The sequence below is a fragment of the Triturus cristatus genome, chromosome 10, assembly GCF_964204655.1.
Source record: "Triturus cristatus chromosome 10, aTriCri1.1, whole genome shotgun sequence".
Classification (NCBI taxonomy): domain Eukaryota; kingdom Metazoa; phylum Chordata; class Amphibia; order Caudata; family Salamandridae; genus Triturus; species Triturus cristatus.
The window spans coordinates 990,552,363-990,574,240 of record NC_140593.1 but is presented as its reverse complement, the minus strand read 5'-3'; the positions used below and the strand labels follow the sequence as shown (position 1 = coordinate 990,574,240).

General features: G+C 45.4%; 1 protein-coding gene across 6 annotated transcripts in view; it reads left to right on the top strand.

The window, feature by feature from the left end:
* PEMT (phosphatidylethanolamine N-methyltransferase) overlaps positions 1 to 21,878 on the top strand; it is a 1,115,620-nt gene that overhangs the window by 29,664 nt on the left and 1,064,078 nt on the right. For all 6 annotated transcript variants that reach the window (XM_085628938.1, XM_085628937.1, XM_085628936.1 and 3 more), the window contains exon 2: positions 4,122 to 4,229. In XM_085628938.1, coding sequence (XP_085485064.1) covers positions 4,225 to 4,229 — 5 coding nt within the window. In that variant the 5' untranslated portion in view covers positions 4,122 to 4,224. The remainder of the gene's footprint in view (positions 1 to 4,121; positions 4,230 to 21,878) is intronic.

Sequence of the window (21,878 nt, the reverse complement as noted above, 5' to 3'; positions counted from 1 at the left end):
CACCTGCGAGGATGGAGTGATACAGCAGTTTTTAAACTGCTGAAGTCAGGTTAGCGTAAGAAGGAATGTGAGGATAAGGGAACTCCAACATTTTGGAATGTAAGAGAGTAGTTAGTTATTGGAGAAGCAGGGACTCTTATATAGAGGAACTAGGTTGGTTCCACCATTGATATTAAGGAATTCCTTAGTAATGTTGGCACATCAAGGGCACCAAGGGATCTCAAAGACTAAAGGAGTGGTTAAGGACATCTTATTGGTGGCCAGGGATGGACATGGAGACAGAAAGGTTAGTAAGGGAGTGCATACAGTGTATGACGATTGACAACGTTCTAAAACCCAGAGTACAACCCATGGTAGTGCGGAAGTTGCCAGATGGTCCATGGGATGAAGTTGCTTTAGATATGAATGTTGCTGTATTGATTAATTTATTTTCGAGATGGCCAGAAGTGACTTTAACGAAAGGGGTAGAATCCAAGCATGTGGTGGCATGATTTGAAGAACTTGTAAGCTGGGAAGGTATCCTGGGTTTTTTGCTTACAGATAATGGGGTCCAATTAGTTTCAAGGGAAATGGAGAAGTTTCTAGTGGCGAGAGGGATTCTACTCAAGAAATGCGCTTTGTATCACCCAAAGGCCGATGGCGTAGTAGAACGCTTCAACTGAGTGCTGAAGGAGACCATCGGGATGGCTAAGGGTAATACGGATGAGTGGAGGGAAGAAGTATGAAGAAAAGTAGATGTGTATCAATTAACTCCGCTTTGGTCATGTGGAAGTATCCTTTTGAGCTTTACAGAAAAACAATAGCTAACTGTATGATGACACCTTTGTGGGTGAATGAGAAGTGCAAGGAAAGGAGAGGAAGTGTGTAGACAAAAGAGAAAGATGAAGATAGGCTGGATGAGAGGAAGGAAAGGGAAGAGAAAAGGGTGGATGAAAATGTTACACTCCACTAGAACTTAAGGGTGAAGAGGATTCCAAAGGGAATGTGATGATTGAATTTGCAACTGGGACAAGAGCTGGAGAGGATGGCTGGGATGATTTTTGCTGTAATATATATTAATAAAGATCATCAAAATTACATCCTTCACCTGTGACTCATATCTTAAGGAAGGAAATCACTTTTTAACATATACATGGCAGCCCTGTCATGAGAGCAATTTGTAAAGGTTGCAGTTACCTTGCAGGGTATCTTTTCTAAAAGATGCTTATTATTATCATCTCAAGCATACTCTTTACATCTACAGAGACCAGTGGCTAATGCATGGTCCGAGGTGAAAACCGATAACAAGGCTAATACTGTTCAGGATTGAGGGAGGGGTTTGGGATGGTAAGGGAGTGAAAGATGAGTCAATGGAAGTTGGGCACCTGACCTTCAAAGATAAATCTTCTCCATACAATGTGTGGCCTAGTAGACTTGCTTCCCAAAGTTCCATGCTGTGTAATGATTGGCCTAATCATTTTTTTTTTAGTATAAATACACCAGCACAAAAGCGATTGAATACTAAAATACAGAGAGAATAACAAAGAATCAAGCATGACTCTCACAAAACTTTGAAGAAAATTGAGTTAAGAGACAAAATTTGGGGCAGGTTGTCAGGTTAAAGGAAGTACCAACAATGATATATTTGGATGATTGAGAGTAGAGGCAGCTTTGTAAATTGTAATTGCATTTATATAGCGCGTACTACCCCTAACAAGGTGTCAAAGTGCTTTTTCGGCAAGTAGCACGCTACTCCGTAACCCAAAAAGGATTAGTGGTGACTTAGAACAGGGAAATATTAAATACATTTGAGCCGTGGACATGTTAGCCTGTTATTTGGTTTGAAAAGGATAGTGGAGCAATCGAAGAGGGAAGGGTCTAGAAAGATTTTTTTGGGGAGGTGGAGGGGGGAAGAGTCAGAGGAAATGGTTTAAAAAGGCTTGTTTGGGAAATCTGAATGGTAAAAGAGGTATGAGATGATGCAAGGAGGGGTAGAGGAGGGAATAGTCTAGAAAGAGTTTTTTGGGGGATCTTAGTAGCAGAATGAGGTTTGGGATGAGTGAGAGAGTGGGAGTAAAGGATATATTGAGAGAGGTATAGGGTGATAAATAGGGTAGTGCTTGGAAAGAGAAGTAGAATGAGGTTTGAGATGAGACAGAGATTGGGGATAGAGGATATATTGAGAGAGGTCTAGGGTGAGAAATAGGGTAGTTCATTGGAGAGAGTAGTAGGCTGAGGTTTGAGATGAGCCAGCGTGGAGGTAGAGGATATATTGAGAGAGGTATAGGGTAAGATATAGGGACGTGCATTGGAGATGCTGAATTAGAAGTAAAGTAATAAATATAAGGATACATAAGTACATGGAAGGTATATGTGTATAAGGAAGGTAATATATGTAGATTTAAGTTGTATTTAATAAACTCAGACTTTCAAGTGTTGCTGTACTTTAAGTTAAAAAATAATTGTAATTCAGTAGTGAAGCAATTGTAGATACATATTTATGATAAAAGATTTACTTGTTTATCCTGTCACTTATGTACATATTAAACATAGAATAATATAACCATAATTAATATGTACATTTGTTAAGCAGAACTAATGAATATCTATATAATTTTAAAACATAATTATTACACACGTTTATACAAAGCAATACACATATGTAGGTACACATCTATAGTCCAAATAAATGCTTATATACAGCGGGACATGCTGCATATTTATGTTTGAGTATGGTGGTTATGAGGGGAAGAGCCAACTCTTGAGTAGTCTTCTGAAGATAAGGTAGTTGTGCGTGGATCTTATGTTTTGAGGGAAAGAGTTCCATAGTTTGGCTGCTTGAACAGAGAAGGATGTGCCACCTATGTTTTTTTCTTGTATGGTGGGATTTTGAGGCGAGGTGCCAATCTAGAGAGGAGGTTCTTTTGTTGAATTCATTTGGTGATTTTATACCTGATGAAGAGCGATCCTGCTCCATGTATCGCTTTGTGGGTGATACAAAGCAGCTTGAGTGTGGATCTTCTGGCAACCAGTAACCAATGTAGGGCTTTCAAGGCAGGGGAGATATGGGCTTGTGGCTTTATATTTAAGTAGTCTGGCAGCCAAGTTCTGAATCTGTTGTAGTCTTTTCATAGTTATTAAAGATGATCCATGGTAGAGGCTATTGGCGTAATCAAGTTCAGAAACAACAAGAGAGATAGTTGCCTGAACCTAGTGTGGGAAACCCAGGTGGGGAAAGATGTGTCGCAGAGTTTTTATAGTAACAAGGCCTGATCTTGCTAGTTTGCCCACTTGGGCATTCATTGATAGCTTGGAGTCCATGGTAATTCCGAGGTTTCTTACTTCCTTTGATACTTTAGGTGGTGTTTCCAAATCATCAGGCCAGGCGGTGAGTGGGTCATAATTTTTCCAATCTCCACATGTGAGTATTTCCGTTTTGGAAGCATTCAATTTGAGATGGCTCCATGTCATCCATTGATCGACGGCTCTGAGACAACTGAAAACTTGTGAGTTTCCAATGTCTTTGGGGCTTTCCAATTCAAGGAGTATTTGTGTGTCATCTGTATTGTTATAGCATGTGAGGTGAAATTGATTGATCATTTCCGGTAATGACTTAATGTAAATGTTGAAGAGCATGGGTGATGATTCTTCTTACACGTGTGGCAGCAGAGGGAGTTAAAAGGATTTACATGAAGGTTTATGGTGGACACGGGTCACAAGGGCTGCCAGCAGGCCTACTTGCTCTGACCAGCTTCATAAATTCATTGTGTGAAATTTGTTGGAAGTAGTGAAGAGGCTGGGTTAGTGTACTCTTGGATTGTGGTTTTGGAAAAGGTTCGGTGCTGCTGGTTTTTCTTTGTTTGAAATCGGAGTCCTACCTGTCTGCTTTAGTAGTGTAATGCTTCTATGATACACTTCTTAGTGGTTTTTGAGCTAGCTCAGAGATTCCACTTGCTGCTGAGATCTCTGCTTTTGGCTATCCTGTCCCAGTTCCCATTTCAGTAGGACTGACCATGTCTTTATGTTTACAATATAGGTTTATTTGGCAATAATAATTCAATATTTTCTCACTGATACAATTGTTTTTCTGATGTACCCTACAGTAATGCTCAATAATTCAGCGGTCTTTCTGCTTCCCGTAGGTGGACGCCTCCGTTATCATGGCGCCAGCGGCCTATATTGATGTAGCAGATTCCAGTTTTCTCATGGCTGCTCTCTGCATTGTTTTCGCTCCGCTTTTCTGGAATGTGGTAAGTCGAGCACATCAGAGAGCTTAAATGCCGATGATGGTTTGAATGACGAGAATCTTGGGGCGGGTAAATATTTGTGTTTGAATGTAATTTATTTATTGTGTAACCAAAATGTCCTTTTATAAATAAAAGCACCGGTTTGTTTAAATGTTAATTAGAATTTTTCTAAAGTTCAGTTCGCTAGGTCTTAAGACATTGAGTCTCATTTAGAGTTTGGAGGTGCAGCAGCACCTTCGTAAACCGGAAGTAGTTCTCCTGCCCTATTAGGAGTTTGGGAAGTGCTACCGGTGGGGTCATAATTATTAATTTTTTCTGTCGGACACAGACAAGGATAATGTAAAATTGTTCCCCAGGCTCAGGGAGAAAACTACTTGTGTGTGGGATCATTTGTTGATTGTGTTGCAAAAACTAATTTCCAGTTTGGTAGTTTGTTTTCTGGAAAACAAAGTTTGCTGAGTGGCCACTTTATAATGACGTCCTCTCAAACATTAAGTGCTGTGAAAGAAGTCCCGGTAGCTCCCTTCACAGCATAGAGATTTCCTGAGGTGTGGGGCTCTCTAATAGGGTGGACGGTCATCTGGTGGACGTCAGCCAGGGTCAAAATGGCCCCCTTTGTCTCGTCAAAGAGATAAAGAACATTTTCTGTTAACATTACTGTTGTAGTCATACCTCCGATTCTAGCGATGCCGTTTATTAGGTCTCGCCTGGCGAACGCAGCACATGCGCTACTTTCACCTTGGCGAGACTCTATTGTTGTCAGTTTTGTTCGGAAGGGAGACAAACCATGTGTGCGCACGGACAGTCGATGTGCACGCGCATGGCGTCTCCTCTCTGGCTTCATTCAATGCCGCTGGCACACGTGCACATCTCCTGTCCCTCCCTGTCTCCTGTTCGCTGTGCCTGCGCGGAAAGGAGATGTGCACGCGGAGACAGCTTGGTGCGTAAGGGAGGTTCAAAATATCAGACGGACACTTCCATTAGGCATTTGTTAACATGAACAGAAAGAGTAATCTGAAGCAAGTTATAGGTCCCGTGATAAAATTCTTAGTTCCCCGGGTATCTTTTGATTTTGTTTCTTAGGTATGTTGGTGCTGTGCCTCCGAGGCTCTGAAAGGGAAGCTGGCGAGTTTTGAAGGTGACTGTGTTTCAGTAGCATCCAGTGGCGGCTTTGGTGGTGCTGTGTGACGTGTTGGGTTTTGCCCAGCCAGTAAATTAGCATTTTTTGGTTACCTGGAGGCAGCTTATGTTTAAGGATGCTAATTCTTCCACCAGTAGCCAAAGGAAAAAAAATATATATGAAGAGCTGTTGTTCCATTTGACCTCTTGCTCTACTTATTTCTTCTGCATCAGCAATCATTTTCATGTAATGTCTAGCCATATACTAAGGATGTCACTACCTTCAAGTTATGGATGGTGGCCCTCGGTGAACCTGTTGACATATATTGGTAACGTTGGCATTAGGCTCAGATCTGTCCCAAATATTCCAATTTCCTGGAATGGTTTATTGAAGGACACTTATAGCCACAATGAATTCTGGTTTGGGCATCCTGCAAAAGTGTGTGTAAAATGCATCTATGTCTGATAGCAAACAAACATCTTTGCTTGCTTTTGTTTTTTTTTGTTTTTTGCATTTCAGAGTTGTCATCAATTTACATGAACACCCTCAGTCCTTTTTTCAAGGTCGCTATTGTATGCCAAGGAAATGGATTAACTTTGAAAAACAGCTTTTTCATTGTTACAAAACAGTGTAGACACAACAAATATTTGTTTTTTTATGAAACTGCCTGCATTGTATACATACAAAAAAGTAGCACACCTGGTGCGCTGCTTCTGAGAATGTCATGTGACTTGTCCCATGAGGTCCTGTTCCACCTGTGCAGAGATTTACATTGTGTAAAACTGCAATGGGGAGCTTGCTGGGCAAATGTACGTTTTTTATCCTTTCCCCATGGAACAACATCCTGTCCTCTCTTACACCCCGTAAATCTGGGGGTAATTTACTCCTCTTGCTATGCTGGAAGGTGTGTTGTCCCTGGACTTGTCTTCATTAAATCTCCAACCGTTCCAAAAGTAGGAAGAGTTCAGATCGGAGTTTAGCAAAAAACATACATATGTGTGGCGTTTCTTAAACTCACAAAGCTTACGACGCCTTAGAACTCCCTCTTCCCGCCCCCTGAGTGAGATTTACTACTGTGGATTTCTCTGCACTCACGGCGCAGAAATGTGCACTAGGAAATGCGTTTACACCTGCTTGGAATCCCTTTGTAAAATTCCTCGCGGGCTTAAATTGGGTATTTTCGCCTGTGTTAACTTGAACACGGCCCCTAAAGTTTTGCTTGTTATCGTTTTTGGAGACCAAACTCTGTACAGATTTAGCGAATAATTATCAACTGTATAAATTGTTAATTTTTTAATTACAATTTCTTTAAAAAACAAAACACAGAAGTATGAACTGAAATATCTATCTATGCTACAGTGAGTGGATCAGAATAAGCTCTATTAAATTATTCTTTAGAAAGGTATTCTCGTAACATGACTCCAGAAAATGCATTCTCTCTATTTTGGAATTCTGGTTAAATATATATAGAAAAATCCGAAAAAATATTTTAGACGGTGCAAGGTAGGCCCATATAAAACTACCATTTGCTGAACAACCTAAATAACAGTGGCGGTTGGTAGCAAATCACATGGGGAGGCAGGCAAAAGATATACACATAATACATATATACACTTAAGTCGTACTAGACACACAATAATATACACATTAACATACCTATACACAGTTTAAAAAAATCTATCACTTACCTTACACTGCCGCTCGTTCTGCAGTACTTCCTGGTTGTTCTGTAACACGCCCTCCAAGCGTGAAGTCCACAGCCGACTCTCATCCAATCAAGATACTGTTCTCAAGCATCTTGATTGGCTGGAGCGGGCTGGCTCCACACTCCAAAAGGCACTGTAGGCCTGTGCCTGCTCTCCTACCTGGCTGTCCAAAGCAGCCGGGTTGAAGAGGTGTGAATTGCGCATGTCGGTTTGACCGTAGCAGGGTAGCCGCCCAAACCGACATGCGTAATGCAAACTTAAGTGGCCACTCCTCACTGCTGCCAGTATTTGGCAGCAGTGACGCACGGGCCACGCACCCACATTGCATTTGCTGGCAGAGAGCATAAAAATAAAATAGTAATAAAATCATTTTATTACCTTTTCTTTTTTGACACTTTCTACCCAGCAGTGGGAGCTGCTAAATACTATTATCAGGGGAAAGATATAAATTATGTCACAAAATCACTCCGGATCCGAGGGTGATTTTCCAAAGTTATTCTTAAGTTGGTGTTTTTGGTTTTAGATAAAAAGTTACCCCAGGTACCAACATTATGCCTTGTTTACGTGTTCTATCTGACCATACTAAGCCATGTCCAGAGACTTTGAAGAGATGAACTTAAAACCAGATACTGAATAGCTTTACACAACATTGTCAAAAGCAGGTTCCTTGTGTAGTGCTGATATTTTCAGCATAGAGGTTAGGTTCTAACACAAAAGGATTGTGGGATGTAGAGCCCTTTGAGCATTACTTTATCAGTTGTGTCGTGTGCGCCTGCATCTTTGGTTGCTTTGTTAGCGATTGTCATTTTGTGGCTGTTGGCCACCTGTGGGTGTAGGATAATGACAAGACCAATCATTTCTTTTGGTAGTGGTTGTGACGTTTTAATCATTTGTCTGAGGTGGATGATAAGTGGTTGATTTCAAGTGTGTCTATACTGAGCTAAAAGATAGTTCTTTCAACTTGACCACAGTGTTGTAATAGAAAAGTAGTTTTTTAGGTCAAGCATTCGAGACCTCTTGCATATACTTTAGTATATACTTATTATATACTTATATGTGTATGTACTTTGTGGGCTCTGGAGATCAGCTCTAGGACTTGTCTGCTTCTGCTTAGGGACTTTTTTCTGTTTAACTGCCTCTATTTAACTGTCTTGATAGAAAACGACCTGCAGTGGTCAGTAAAATACCAGAATTGCTTTCTACTGAGAGAATTTCTTTTTTTTTTTTGTGGCAACTGCCTCTATTTAAATTTCTTGATAGAAAATGACCTACAGAGGTCAGTAAAATACCAGAATCAATTTAGAATTCTCTAGATTCCAGTCCATAGAAAGTGTTTTCCACAAGCACCTGTAGACAATAATATTTTTTTCAAATATTGTATTTTCAGTGATATGACCACCGAAGGCCTTGATTTTGAATCAAAAACAGAGCTTTGGACTATATCCTTTTCCCCTGAAAGGCAATATTTCTATCCATTTGTTCCCATATCTGGCATGTCATACAGTTTGGTGCTTACTTTCCCTCCATGCTAAAGAACAGTAGATGTTTCAGCACCCAGGCAGTAGTGTTTCCTCCAGGTGCTGCGGACAGAACTGGGTGAATAATATGTGACATTTTGCTCTATAATTTTGAATGAATTTTTACTGCACAGTAGGAAAACTTTTAGAACGGTCTGCCATTATCACATCGTTCCTGGTGGTCCACGCGCCATTGACTATCCAATTTGAATGTGAAAATGAGCTGGAGACCTTTGTCTGTTCCTACCCTGCACTGCCACACCACACGACCTTTAACTTTTGAGCAAGCATGCTACAAGATCTGTTCAACAAGGAAAAGACAATGTTGTAAAACATGTAATGCCTTAAACATGAGACATGCATTCTTAATACATTTTGGCCACATCTGGGGTACTAGTTAAGTGGAGTGGCGTTACGGTTGCAGTGGCATCAAGAACTAGCTACAATGCAGCCTGAGTGACAGCTCTCAGAAAGGACATAAACCTTCGACACAATGTAGACAACCATAAATTGTTGTACATATATATCATGTCCAAAACTTTGCTCATAATTATATTGTTTTGCAGTATGTCCTAGGTGTTTTACGATTAAATCACCAACATTGATATCACATTACATTATAGATATTTGCCATAGCCCTAGACATAACATTAGAACTAAACCTAGCCCTAATCGGCATCCTAGCCCTCATTTACCATAATATTTACCCTGCCATATCAGTCCCATATCACTCCCTCAAATTTAAGCACTTTAATTTCTCTTACTTTTTCCTTGCAAATATTTTGACATCTGTGTACCACCTTCACACACACATCAACATAATTTCAATTGCAAATGGGATACATAAACATTGTTCTGTGTTCTCTGCAGAGAGGCTAACCCTCTGACAGGCACTTTGTTTGGCTTCAGTCTTAGCACTGGGGGCTCAATGAAAACCCCTCATAAACACCTGGCATGGCTCAAGCCTCACATTATGCACAGAAAAAAAAGATAAACAACAACATTAATAAATAGCTAACTCTTGGGAAATGCAAGATTAAGTAAAGCATGTGAAATGAGAGAGGAACTGGAATGCATTCCCTTAACGTTTTTAACATTCATTGTTTGCAAATCAATCCATGTTTTTGGCATCAGTGTTAACTTAGGGACATGAAGACACGGCCAGTTTTAATGTCATACATCAGAGAACTGTCCACTGTAAGCAGATATTCCACAGTAAGTACATATCTCTCGCTTTGGGCTTGACTCGGATAGTTGGATCAACTTTGCAAGAGAACAAGAACCCGGCTCGTTATTTGGATCCATTTCTAGCGGGGAAGAAATACAGCAGTTCCACCTCTAAAAGAGCGAGCGATCTGCAGCGAGGGCCTGGGTTGTCACAATGGGGGAGGTTAGCGTGATGAGGGGTCTCTGCACAATATATGTAACACAACAATAGCATGCAAACACTTACCATTACCGAGAACAAGGCACCAGCTCAGACGTGCTTGCATCTGCTCTCATGTATGACGAAAGGGTGGAATCTATGCCTGTGAATGACGGATGTCTGAAATCACACAGGATAAAATCTCTGACCCCAAAACCGTGACACTGATTGCGTCACTGGCCTACAGAGTGCAAACAACCATAGACCACAATGGCAATGAAGGGGTTTAAAACGGAAAGCCCTGCGTCGTGCATCACAGTTGAGAAAGTTGATTTACTGCCTGGCTCCTGTCTCCAGCTTCAGAGCGATGCAGGCAGGCAGCCTGAAACAGACAGCCCATACTTAACTACATCAATTTATTTAGAGATACAATCGTATTTCTAAATAAATTGATCTATTTAATGTTTTTATGTAAATGTGTGGGAATTTCAGAGGGGCGCAGCCCATGAGCCCTAATGGAGAAACCACCCCTGCACAGGAGTATACTTCCAAAGTCCCTAGGACCTCAGAGGAGGTACTTAGAGATTCACAGGGTGTCAGGCTGGTCCAGTCCGAAGAGCCGCTGATCAGCTGGGCTGTTGCAGGAAAAAGACTCTTTTGGCTTGTTGTGTAACTGTAGCTGTAACAATAGTGTCAAAAAGAGGCCCACTTTAATTGAGCCTGCAGGGCATAAACAAAGGGCCCTGCCCAAGTGTCAGCTAATATTTGCCTGTAACAGGGGAGGCTTCTTATGTTTTGGTCCTCTGGTGTTCTAAGCGACTACTGGGGGGAGGTCATCGCTTGCTTGACCCAAGTGACGGGGCGGGAATTGAGGGTAGAAATGGGAGTTTGTCTTCTGCTGTGGTTTCCCCACACGCCGCGTACGAAAGTTACGAGCAAGTTTTGTGACTTGGGCCTTGTGGTGGCTAAAAGAGAAATTACCTTGCACTGGAAATCGAGATCTGGCCCCAGCGCTGCGAGGTGGAGAACTACCTTCACCAAATGGGCGGGTAGTGAGAGTGCGCTCCGGCTGCAGCTAGCATTGCGGGGAAATGATGAAAAAGCATTAGCCATGGCACATGCATGGGAAGCGCTAGTGGCTGACCTCCGGGGGTGGGGTGCAGAAGCGGAGGAGGACACCGACGCGCTGGAGCGGCCTGCAGCCGTATAGCTGTGGAGAGGCGGTTGATGGGTCACGTATGAGGGCGGGAGGGCTTCCCTTCCCCTTTTTGCTCGGCGCCTGCCCGTGGGGGTGAGGAGTAGCCTGCGGCCGATAACACGGCTACTTACGAGACAGAATTATCCCGGCACCTGAGGGTATGGCACACTGACATGTGGGTGGGGGAGGGAGATTTGGCAGGGGGGGTGTTTGGGGTCATGGCTTTGGTAACCGGAACTGGCTTACAAGATACTACGTGCTGGTGTTAATGTTTGAGAGAAGGCCAATGATGCTTTGGTTCTTGCAGATGCCAGTTGTATTTGAGATATGCAATAAAAATTGTTTTTGCAAAAAAAAAAAAAAACAGGGGAGGCTTCTTGTTCTATCTAAATTCCCAGTTGACTTGTCCAATAGAATTTGACATTCCAGCAGGATTTGACACTGTAATATCAAAAATTATGCTTACTGCCCTATCATGCATAGTCTGTAAGGTTCAGAGGGGTCATCTCTGCCCCTTCGGTCAGCCTATTGTTTGCTCATGGTGGCATTTCACACCCATTCACACCTATTCAGATACTAATTATTGGCTGGCAGAAGTGGGAAAGCAAATGCAAATGGGTCTCCAGAGGTTTTAGGCTAATAAAAGGTAACCTTCTCTTGAAAAAGGTAACTTTCTAAAAGTATAATATCCTTAATATTTATCAAAAACCCAACTTCACTGTTGAATCAGATTTTTATTAACTTTTGAAATTAGTTGTTTAATTACTTGTCTAGCTGTTTCCTAATTTAAATCAACATTATTAAATGTAATACTGTAACTCAGGGTTTTCACATGGACATTGCATTTGGTGCTTTTTCTTTGCATGACCTTGTTTAACATTAAATTCCTTAATGTCCTACTTTTAAATACCTTGCACCCCTGCCATATGGGGGATAAGGTCTAATTAGAGGTGATTTATAAATATTTAAAAGAAAGGGTTTGGTCTGTCAATAGAGGTTATTTTGACAGGTCAAATTTACAGTTTAAAACTATAACAGCTGGGCCACAAATGGTAGGCCTGGAGTCATGCTTGCACTATAACAGTAACAGGTGGCACAAAGGGTGCTGCAGTCCGCTAGTGACATTAATATTACTTGTCCTGTCTACACTTTGTACCATATACTAAGGATGTATAGGAAAATTATATATACCAATTTTGAGTATACCAGTGTCATCATGCTGAAAGGAGGAGCACAAGCACTTTATTAATAGTTGGCAGTGGTAAAGTGCACAGTTCCAAAGCTAGCAAAAGTATAGGATCCAGCAACAAATGACCCCTCGACAAAGCCAATAAGCTCGCTTTACATATTGATATTGCGACCCCCTTGACAAAGCTAATAGGCTTGGCTTGTTTATGGTGACCCCACGTTTCAGTGTGATGTTTTATCTGATATAGTTGCGGGGTATTGTGATTACAGGAGTCATGACCCACTAGGGGTCAAATGTAACCCCTAGGCATTTTCATTTACCTGATTATATATTATTAATATTGACAATGATTTACTGAATGTTGTTGCTGCGCGCCAGCAAATTGGGATTGCTAGCCCATGCCACCTCCCCTGAGCAGGCTTCGAACTGCTCTGCTTCGCTACCCTGGGTTACTTGGTTTCCATTATTTTAATGGGACTCACATTCTACATAACCAATAGTCCAATTTCTTATATTGGGTGCTTACAATGTGAGAAAGTTGATTAATAATTGGGGTTGATGGTAGCCCACCACAAGTAACAATATTATTCTCTTGAAGCAAAGCTCTGGGATCTTATCAATGACTGGGAAAAGCAACCACTTTCACCCTATTATGGGCAGGGTTCTGGCTGAAACATGTCACCCATTTGACAGGATTTCATTAGTGGGACCTAATTTGCAATCTCAACCCTGGGCGGACTGTGGAACCATGTCCAAATAGTGTCCTTCGACCATCTTAAAATTGAATTCGGGCTTCACTCCTTGCAATTCTTCAAGTACCTTCAGATACAACATGCACTAGATACCCATTGAGAGGTTTTGGGGGTAGCAATTGCCCATTGGGCCATAAGGGCATTATTATACAGTTCCCTGTTACTCAATGCGCCGGACTGCCAGACTACATTTTGTGCGAGGTGGGAGGAAGACATTGGGGAACTAGACAACGATAACTGATGGGAAGCCAAAATGGTCTTGAGAAAACTGACCATCACAGCTACTCTTAGACTAATACAGTTTAATTACTTTCATCGTACATACTACAGCCCAGAACGGTTGTGGAAGATGGGGAGGGCTGAGTCACCAATCTGCTGGCACTGCAGAGACCCTAACAAACCGTCTTCTTCCTCACATGGGCCTGACAGATTATAACTATGTACTGGAACACAATCCATAGTAGAATCACTCATCTCCTTCATATTAGGGAGCACCTGGATCCTAAAGTGTCTCTTTTGGGAGAATGGAGGGCTAGACGCACACTAAGCATCAGCCCTTGCTCGTGGATGTTGGGTACTTGATGGCAAGAGGGACATTGCTTGATGTTGGAGGTCCCTGGACCTCTGTGGGTGACTGTCTAGTCGAGAGGGATGGACTGTTGCTGCATGACAGAACAAGATACATACAAACAGAGAGCCTGCTTCCCTAAACATCGAAAAATCTGTGGCCCGTGGCTTTCAGGATCTGTACTTGACAGAGTTCATGATTTGTTCTAGGTTACCTTTTGTTAGTGTTAGATACTATGTAGTGAGTACAGGTTATGCTGTAAACTATGAGCATTCTCCTCCGATAATCACTCTGCCTTTCTGTTCTGCTAAGTTGCTTTGTTACATTTTGACCGAAAACTCAATAAACAGATGTATGAAAAAACAGATGACACTGTTTTTGTTAGGTACAGTAAAAGTTTCAGTAATTTAAACATCAGCTCAACCCCTGATATCTATGACACAGAGCAGACAAGCTCAACCTAAGAACATGTGTAAGGCGTTTATAAGTAACAAAACAATTAAAAAGCAGAATACACAACATATTACAAATCCCACTTCAGTTTATAAAAAAAAGAATCAATTATTGTACAAATTGACAACAAAACAAGAAAAATCAAAGTTTGACAGTGGCCTAAAAAATAGAGCAGCATGATGATGTGTTAATTGCCCTCCATTAACATTTAATCTGCTGCAATCAAATCTTATTGAGGTGCAAACATTTCTCTGTGCATGTACATCCTTGATGTAGGGTGGAACATGCCTGTAGGTAAGGGTAAATTGAGTGTTGGGAAACAAGAAGGGCATGGAGATGGAAGAAATAATAAAAAGTTACCAGAAAGGGCAAATTCAAGGAAAGGTTACAAAGAAGGGATAATGAAGCTCGAATGAAGTAAAGAAGAATTGATTGTAGGATTGAATGAGAGAAGGAATGACATATGATGGAGCAAGGACTCGTATAAAAGAGACTTGCTCGGATGCAATCCTCTCATATAACTCGTAACTCTGTACTAATTATGTATTTTGTAAATTAATATGCACTACATTACATATTTTAGCAGGATGAAGCTTGCTTACGTGTTTTACTAACAAGTAACCCGAGTGAAACTTTAAATGGCTGCTAACGCAGGAAACTATACTGCGCATGTCAACTGCATCTACGCAGGATGACGGAATAACGCTTGGAGGGAATTTTCTACACTTGCGCAATCGCATCTAAAATGGCCGCTTGAGAGCTCATATGCTAAGCATCCGCTTTGCCGAAACTAAAACAAGCTATTTACTAAATGCTAATGCGGGGAGAGCTATTATAAGTAAATGGAATTAGTGTAGAGATAGGTGCTATACAATTAAATCATTTTATTTTGAATTTAATATGTTCCTTTTTTACCTCTCTACTAGTTTGTATTTGGACCTCCGAGTGATACTAAAGCCTATACTACACGTGACCCTCCACGCAGGCGCAGTAATAACAAGCCCGAAGCCATGATGTCGTTCTTGAATCCCGTCCAAGGTTATCTTTGCTACATGTCCTGGGAACCTGCTGAACATCCTCCATATTGAACAGACAACTGTTATATGTATTCATTTTATTGATAAAGATGTGAAATGAGGGTGGGAAATAAAGCTTGAGAATAAGAATTAAGGGGCAGGAACATTTAACAAAGAATCAAAGAAGATTATTAAAACTTAGCATGGTGTGATGATCATCCCCCCCTTCCCTGTCCAATCAGAATTAGGAAATTCATAAAGTTGAAACATTAGGGGTGGTACATGCCAATAGAAGGTATAATTGAGGTAGGTTAGTTAGTTAGTGATCGCAGCAAGACCAGACCAGAATGCTGAGAGACCGGGATGCTGTCCGAGAGCTGAACGAATACTGAAGAAGAATTGATCTACAAACTTTAAGAATTCAAGCCAATTAATTTGAAAATGATTGCGGAAGAATTGAGGAGGAAAGGGGGCGGAGCTTAGCTCGCGAGGAGAATGGCTGCCTGAGCCTAGAGCTCCGCTGCGCAGTGACACGATCCGGTGAATAATCCTGCCCCTCTGCTGCCGGGATACTGATATGACCGCTGGGGCCCGAGCGCGGATGCCAGTACGCGTCCTGAGTAAAAAAATCGGGACTCCGGAGGACGCCGTAAATATGACTTGCTGGATGGCAGAGCGGAAGGCAGTCACAGGCCGCTGATCCCCGGGCTCAGGTTGCAGTGCGCTGCCGGGCGGCGTGGCTGTGCGTGCGGCTTGGCGGGGAGCGTAGACCCGCCCCCCCCGGCATGATTTCGCCGCAAAAGCAAGAGCGGTGCCGCGCAGATACGTAGACTCAACAGAAGCATTGCGGAGGCTGTGGCGACACTACCCCAGGTAGCGTGAGAGGAGCGATCTGCGGTGAGTGCGGCGGCTGGAGTTCCGAGGGCAGGCTTCCTGATGCAGGGCACAGCCTGCGAGGTGCTGCGGATTTCGACACTCGGGTGGGATAAATGACGGTGTCTGCCGCCGGAGGTGATCGGTGACCCTGGGGGGCAGTCCACGCACTGATTAGCTGAAGACCCTCTCCCCCCCCCCCCCTCCCCCTCTGGCGCGGGCGGCTGCTGGACACTAGGCGAGCCCAGGAGACGCCATTTCCACTACAGGGAGGAAGCCTGGACGCTGGCGATTTGGTGGGTGCGGGGAGACCCCCCCGGATGCGGAGGCCCTGCGGATGCCACCTTAGCTCTTACCAGGGTGTAGTTGCCTGTGGACCAGCGTGGGAGAGAACGTCGGGGTTATGCGGTCTGCCAGTGGTGTAAGGCTGGTTTGCAATTGAGAGGCGCTGGCCAGTAGGTGGTGGAAGCCTGCCCACGGCTGCAAGTGAGTGGCAACGTATACTCCCTGGGATATAGCGCAACAGCTGCGATTGGGAGTGCGGGGCTGCGGCGAGGCGCAAGATGGGCAAAACCGACGAGACGCAGCCGAAGCTAACTTTTGAACAGAAACGCCCCAAGGCCCCGGCTGCCCCTGACGGGGCGACCTGCAGCGCGCCGGAGGAAGAACAGGACATAAGAAGCTTGTTGCTATCTATGGAAAAGGGGCTGCAAACTGGCATAAACTCCTTGGGGTCCAAGATTGATGCACTTTCGTACCGCATGGCGGAGCGCTTGGACAAACACTCGGAGCGCCTGGACCAAACGGAGCAGAGGCTGGCGGACGTGGAGGAGGTGCAGTCGACGTCAGAAACGGATCGCGTTAAGATGGGGCGACTTATGCAGGTGCTGCAGGACAAAATGGAGGATGTGGAGGCTCGTTCGCGGCGTTGCAACCTGCGCATTACGGGCCTGCCGGAGACGACACCCACTGGTCGGATGGAGTGCTTCGTGGAGAAGTTGCTGGTGGAGCTGTTGGGTCAGGGGATATTCTCTAACATGTTTGTGGTGGAACGAGCGCATAGGTCTTTGGGGCCTAGACCTCCGCCGGGTGCACCGCCGCGACCTATCATAGCGAAATTACTGAACTATCGCGACAGGGATGCAGCCCTGCGCGCGGCCAGGGAAAAGAAGACGCTGTCCTACAGGGGGTCGACCATTGCACTCTATCCGGACTTCACGGCTCGTGTTCAGGAGGCTAGGCGACAGTTCATCCCGGCCAAAAAGCAAATGCGGGATATGGGACTGGACTACGCGATGCTTTACCCTGCCAAGCTGAGAGTTAATCGCCAGGGGAAGACCCACATTTTTCTTGATCCTAAGACACTGCAAAAGGCGCTAAACGAATGGAGCAAGGAGAGGCGGAAAAGTCCGGAGAAGCAGCTGCAGGGGGACGAGATGGACAGCACCCTTGATCACCAGGACTAATGTTGGTCACCGAGAGCAAGTCAGGGTTGGGTTCCGGGAGGCCGGGAGCCATCGCAGGGGTCCTGGCAGTGGGGTACTCTGTGATCTGTGATCTTTTTTCTTTTTTCCTTGTGGTGTGCGGTGAGTTGTGCAGTATTACGTAGCCTTCAGCTAGGAGGAGCGGCCGATGGTATGGTGGGGTTGCGTGAATCTGATGCGACAGAGCAAACCCTTTTGCGAGACCCTGGAGGGGTGACTGCAGCGCATGATGCATGGCTGGTTTACGAGACGTGAGCTGAGTGGCGGAGATTGGGCCCAGTGTCACTAGATCCAAAGTTGGCTGATGGCCCGGCAAAGTAGAGGGGGCGAGTTATTGTCGCTCGGAGGTTCGGACAGGGTGCAGGGTGTATTCCTTTTCTAAACTTAGTACTGAGCGACCTCCGCCCACGAGTGTGTACCATAGTGTTCAGGAGTTTTCTTTGGGTGGAGGGAGGGTAGGGGGAGGAGTGGGTAGTCCCTAGACAGGGAGCGGCATGGCCGAGTTGGGGGAGGTCAGCTGTGGGTGGGGTGTTTGGGAGGGATGTTGTTTTTTTGTTTTTGAGCCGTATATGGATGTACGTGGTTTGATTTTGTCATGTGCCCGCTCTCGGCACAATGTGGGGCACTACATGCTCGCTGTTACAATGTATAGACAGGTGAAAAATGACGAGTGATGCCATGCGTGGGGGTCCGTCGGGCTCCTTGAGGGTTGTGACATGGAATGTCAGAGGCCTTAATGATCACCGGAAGCTGCGCAGGGTGTTGCACTATTTTAACAGGCATAGTATTGATGTGGCCTTCCCGCAGGAGACGCATCTCCCTACCCAGAGTCAGATGCTGCGCGCAAAAGGGGTGCTGGGGAACGCGTTGGGGGCTGGCTTCACAACACATGCTAGGGGTGTGATGATCTGGACAAACCCTAAATCAACTTATAAGTTGCAGTTGGTCTCAGCGGACGGGGGAGGCAGGTTTGTAATAGCGCGCTGTCAGGGCGGGGCCTCGATCTACTGCTAGTTAATGTCTATGGACCAAACTATGACTGTCCGGAATTTTATGAATCCCTAGTAACCGCCATAAGGGGCTGTGGAGTACCAAATATTCTGTGGGGCGGAGACTTTAACATGGTCCGGCAGCCGGACCTGGATAGATCGGGGGGCCAGCATAGAGGCCCGGCAGCTGCAGTCAAGGTAGTCGATAGAGCTCTAATGAGTTTGGCATTGGCAGATGTCTGGAGAACGCTTAACCCGACGGAGGGGGGCTACACACACTATTCGGCATATCATGACCTACATACGCGTATTGACTACTGGCTGGTGTCGGTGTCTCTTTTGCCGCAGGTGCGTGCCTGCCAGGTACTACCGCGGACTCCCTCCGATCACTCCCCTATACTGCTGACCATCTCTACGCCGAAGAAGACTATTCCGCCCTTTGCATGGCGGTTCCCCCCGTACTCACTACTTGACCCCCTTTTTAGGGAGGAAATAGCGGAAGCGATAACAGAATATTTTGACATCAACACTGGCACAGTGGATAGTTTCCAAACGGTCTGGGAAGCCTTTAAGGTTTGCATCAGAGGGGTGGCCATGGCTAAGCAATCTGGGGTGCTTCGCAATCTCCGGCGTCGGTTGAGGACCTTAGAGAGTAGACTGGGGGACTTGGAGGTTCGGCAGCAAAGAGAGGGGAAGGGCGACGTGACGGAGGAGTTAAAAAAAGTTCTGGCAGATTATTACGAGGTGGCAGATACGGAGGTGAAACATTTGGGGAAGTATGCTTCTGCCAGGGTATATGGGGAGGGGGAGAGACCCAGTTCTTTTCTTGCTAACATGCTGAAGGTTCGTAGAAGTAAGGCCACTGTCACTAAGATCAGATCGGAAGGAGGGGAACTGCTAACGGATGATGAGGAAATAGTTGAGCGCTTTAAGTCGTATTACGCTACGCATTATGCCTCGAGACAGACGGACATGGACGACAGTATACGAGACTACTTAGATCCTATCAAACTGCCCTTCCTGACCAACTCGCACAGGGAATTTCTAGCCCTCCCCATAGAGAAGGATGAAATACTAGAGGCTCTAGCGGGAATGAAGGCGAACGGAGCGCCGGGAGCGGATGGCCTCACGGTCACATTCTACAAAACTTTTATAGACTTGCTGCTTCCGCATATTTCGACTCTGTTCGATGACATCTGTGTCAAGGGCCAGCTGCCACGCTCTATGTGTGAGGCTATCCTTGTGGCTATCCCCAAACCAGGGAAGCCCCCGGAGGAGTGCAGCTCATATCGGCCACTCTCCCTGCTCAATGTCGACGCCAAGCTGTTTGCAAAGGTATTAGCTACGCGACTGGCGCTGCTCACCCCAGAGCTGGTGGCCCCGGAGCAGGCGGGTTTTGTGCCGGGCAGGAACCTTACTTACAATCTGCGCACAGTGTTCGGCACTATTCAGCATGTCTGGCCGGATTCGAAAGCACTCGCGGTCTTCCTGGACATGGAGAAGGCGTTTGACTCTGTTGAGTGGCCCTTCATGAGCCAGGTATTGACCAGAATGGGACTGTGGCCGGTTTTTTTGCAGATGATCGGGTGCTCTACAGGAGTCCTACTGCAAGAATAAGACTTGGTGACAGGATCTCTGATCCGATCCCGATTGCTAGAGGGACGCGACAGGGGTGTCCCTTGTCACCCATCTTATACGCTATAGTCGCGGAGCCCCTGGCATGCGCATTACGGGAGTACCATGCCCTGCGGGGGGAGAGCTTCCCTACCTATAAGATTGTGGTCTCGACGTACGCAGACGATACGCTGCTGTACGTTAGAGATCCGGAGAATAATTTGTCGCCGGTACTACGTGAGGTGGTGCACTACGGAGCGCTGTCTGGTTTACGTGTTAATTGGTCCAAGTCTATAGCTTTCCCATTGACTCCGTCTACCACAATCTTTGAAATGGACTATCCGCTGCAGTGGTCTGACGACCCAGTCAGGTACCTGGGTATACAGTTGCATGTCGACTACTGCGGGAAAATTATGGTAGGGCAATTGATAAGCTGGAGGATGACGTGGAGAATTGGATTGGGCTGCCCTTGTCGCTGGTAGGCAGGATATCAATCATGAAGATGATGATTTTGCCCCAATTCCTATTTCTGTTTGCTAATATTCCTATTGTGCTGCCGCGCTCCTTCTTCGCTAGACTTAATAAGTCCTTGCTGCGGCTGGCGTGGGCGGGCAAACAGGCGCGTGCTAGCTGGCGAGTATTGACACTACCTTATTGTATGGGTGGCCTAGGGGCGCCGGATCTGGAGCTGTACTACAGGGTGGCGCAGGGTGCACAGGCGCATAGCTGGATACACGGGGAGGAGTCGATCCCATATCTAAAGCTGGAGAGACTGTTTGCTGACCCGCTACCCCTCCCAGCGATAATAGTTGAGCCGATGGATCGCAGGGTGGGCTTCCTGGACTCGCTAAACTCCACTAGACATGCTTGGCATTGTATACTACAACAAACGGCAGGGGCGTTACTATATTCACCATTAATGCCCCTGGAGTGGGTGGGGTGGCTTCCTCCTTGCAAGGAAACAGGAGTGATGCGAGCCCTTGTTGAGCTTGGAGTCAATACGATGGGAGAGTTGTTTGTGGACGGCAGGGCTAAGACTTGGAACGATGTGGCGGCGGAGGCTGAAGCCCCCACCCAGTTGCAACGCTTCCAGTTCCATAGAGTGAGGGGGGCATTGAGCCGGCACTTGGGAGATGACATGGCGGAACCCCCGGAGGTCCCGGAGTTAACTTACCTCATTAATCAAAAAAGTCCTTGCAAGCTGATATCACATCTGTACAACATTGCGCTGTCGCAGAGGTCCCGGCAATACACCAAGGCTAGATTGGCATGGCAAAGAGATTTGGATACTGTCATAGATGACGCCATGTGGTCGTACTGCTGCGTAGGCACTCGCAGGATCTCGCTACACGGCAAGCATAGATTGGTGCACCTCAAATACATAAATAGAACATATTACACACCGGAGAGGATGCATAGGTATGGCCTTAGAGAGGAGGCGTCATGCGACAGATGTAGACAACCGGTAGCAGACTTCTACCACTTAGCGTGGGATTGCCCGGGCATCCACAAATTCTGGGAAGCTATTTTTCAGGAGATAGGTAAAATAGCTACATTGGAGCTCGCCCCTGACCCAGCTGTGGCGCTTTTAGGCTATTCTAAGGGACTGCCTAGGGCGGCGCGGAGGCTTGTAGATATGGGACTGCTAGTAGCAAAGCGCAGGGTGGCGATGTGTTGGACGTGGGGGCCCCTTCCAACAGCTACGCAGTGGGAGCAAGATATACTATACTGCTGCACGCAATCAGATACTTATAGCGAACTACTCTCGCCCAGAAGCAGGCCCAAAAATTTTTGGGGCCTATACGCG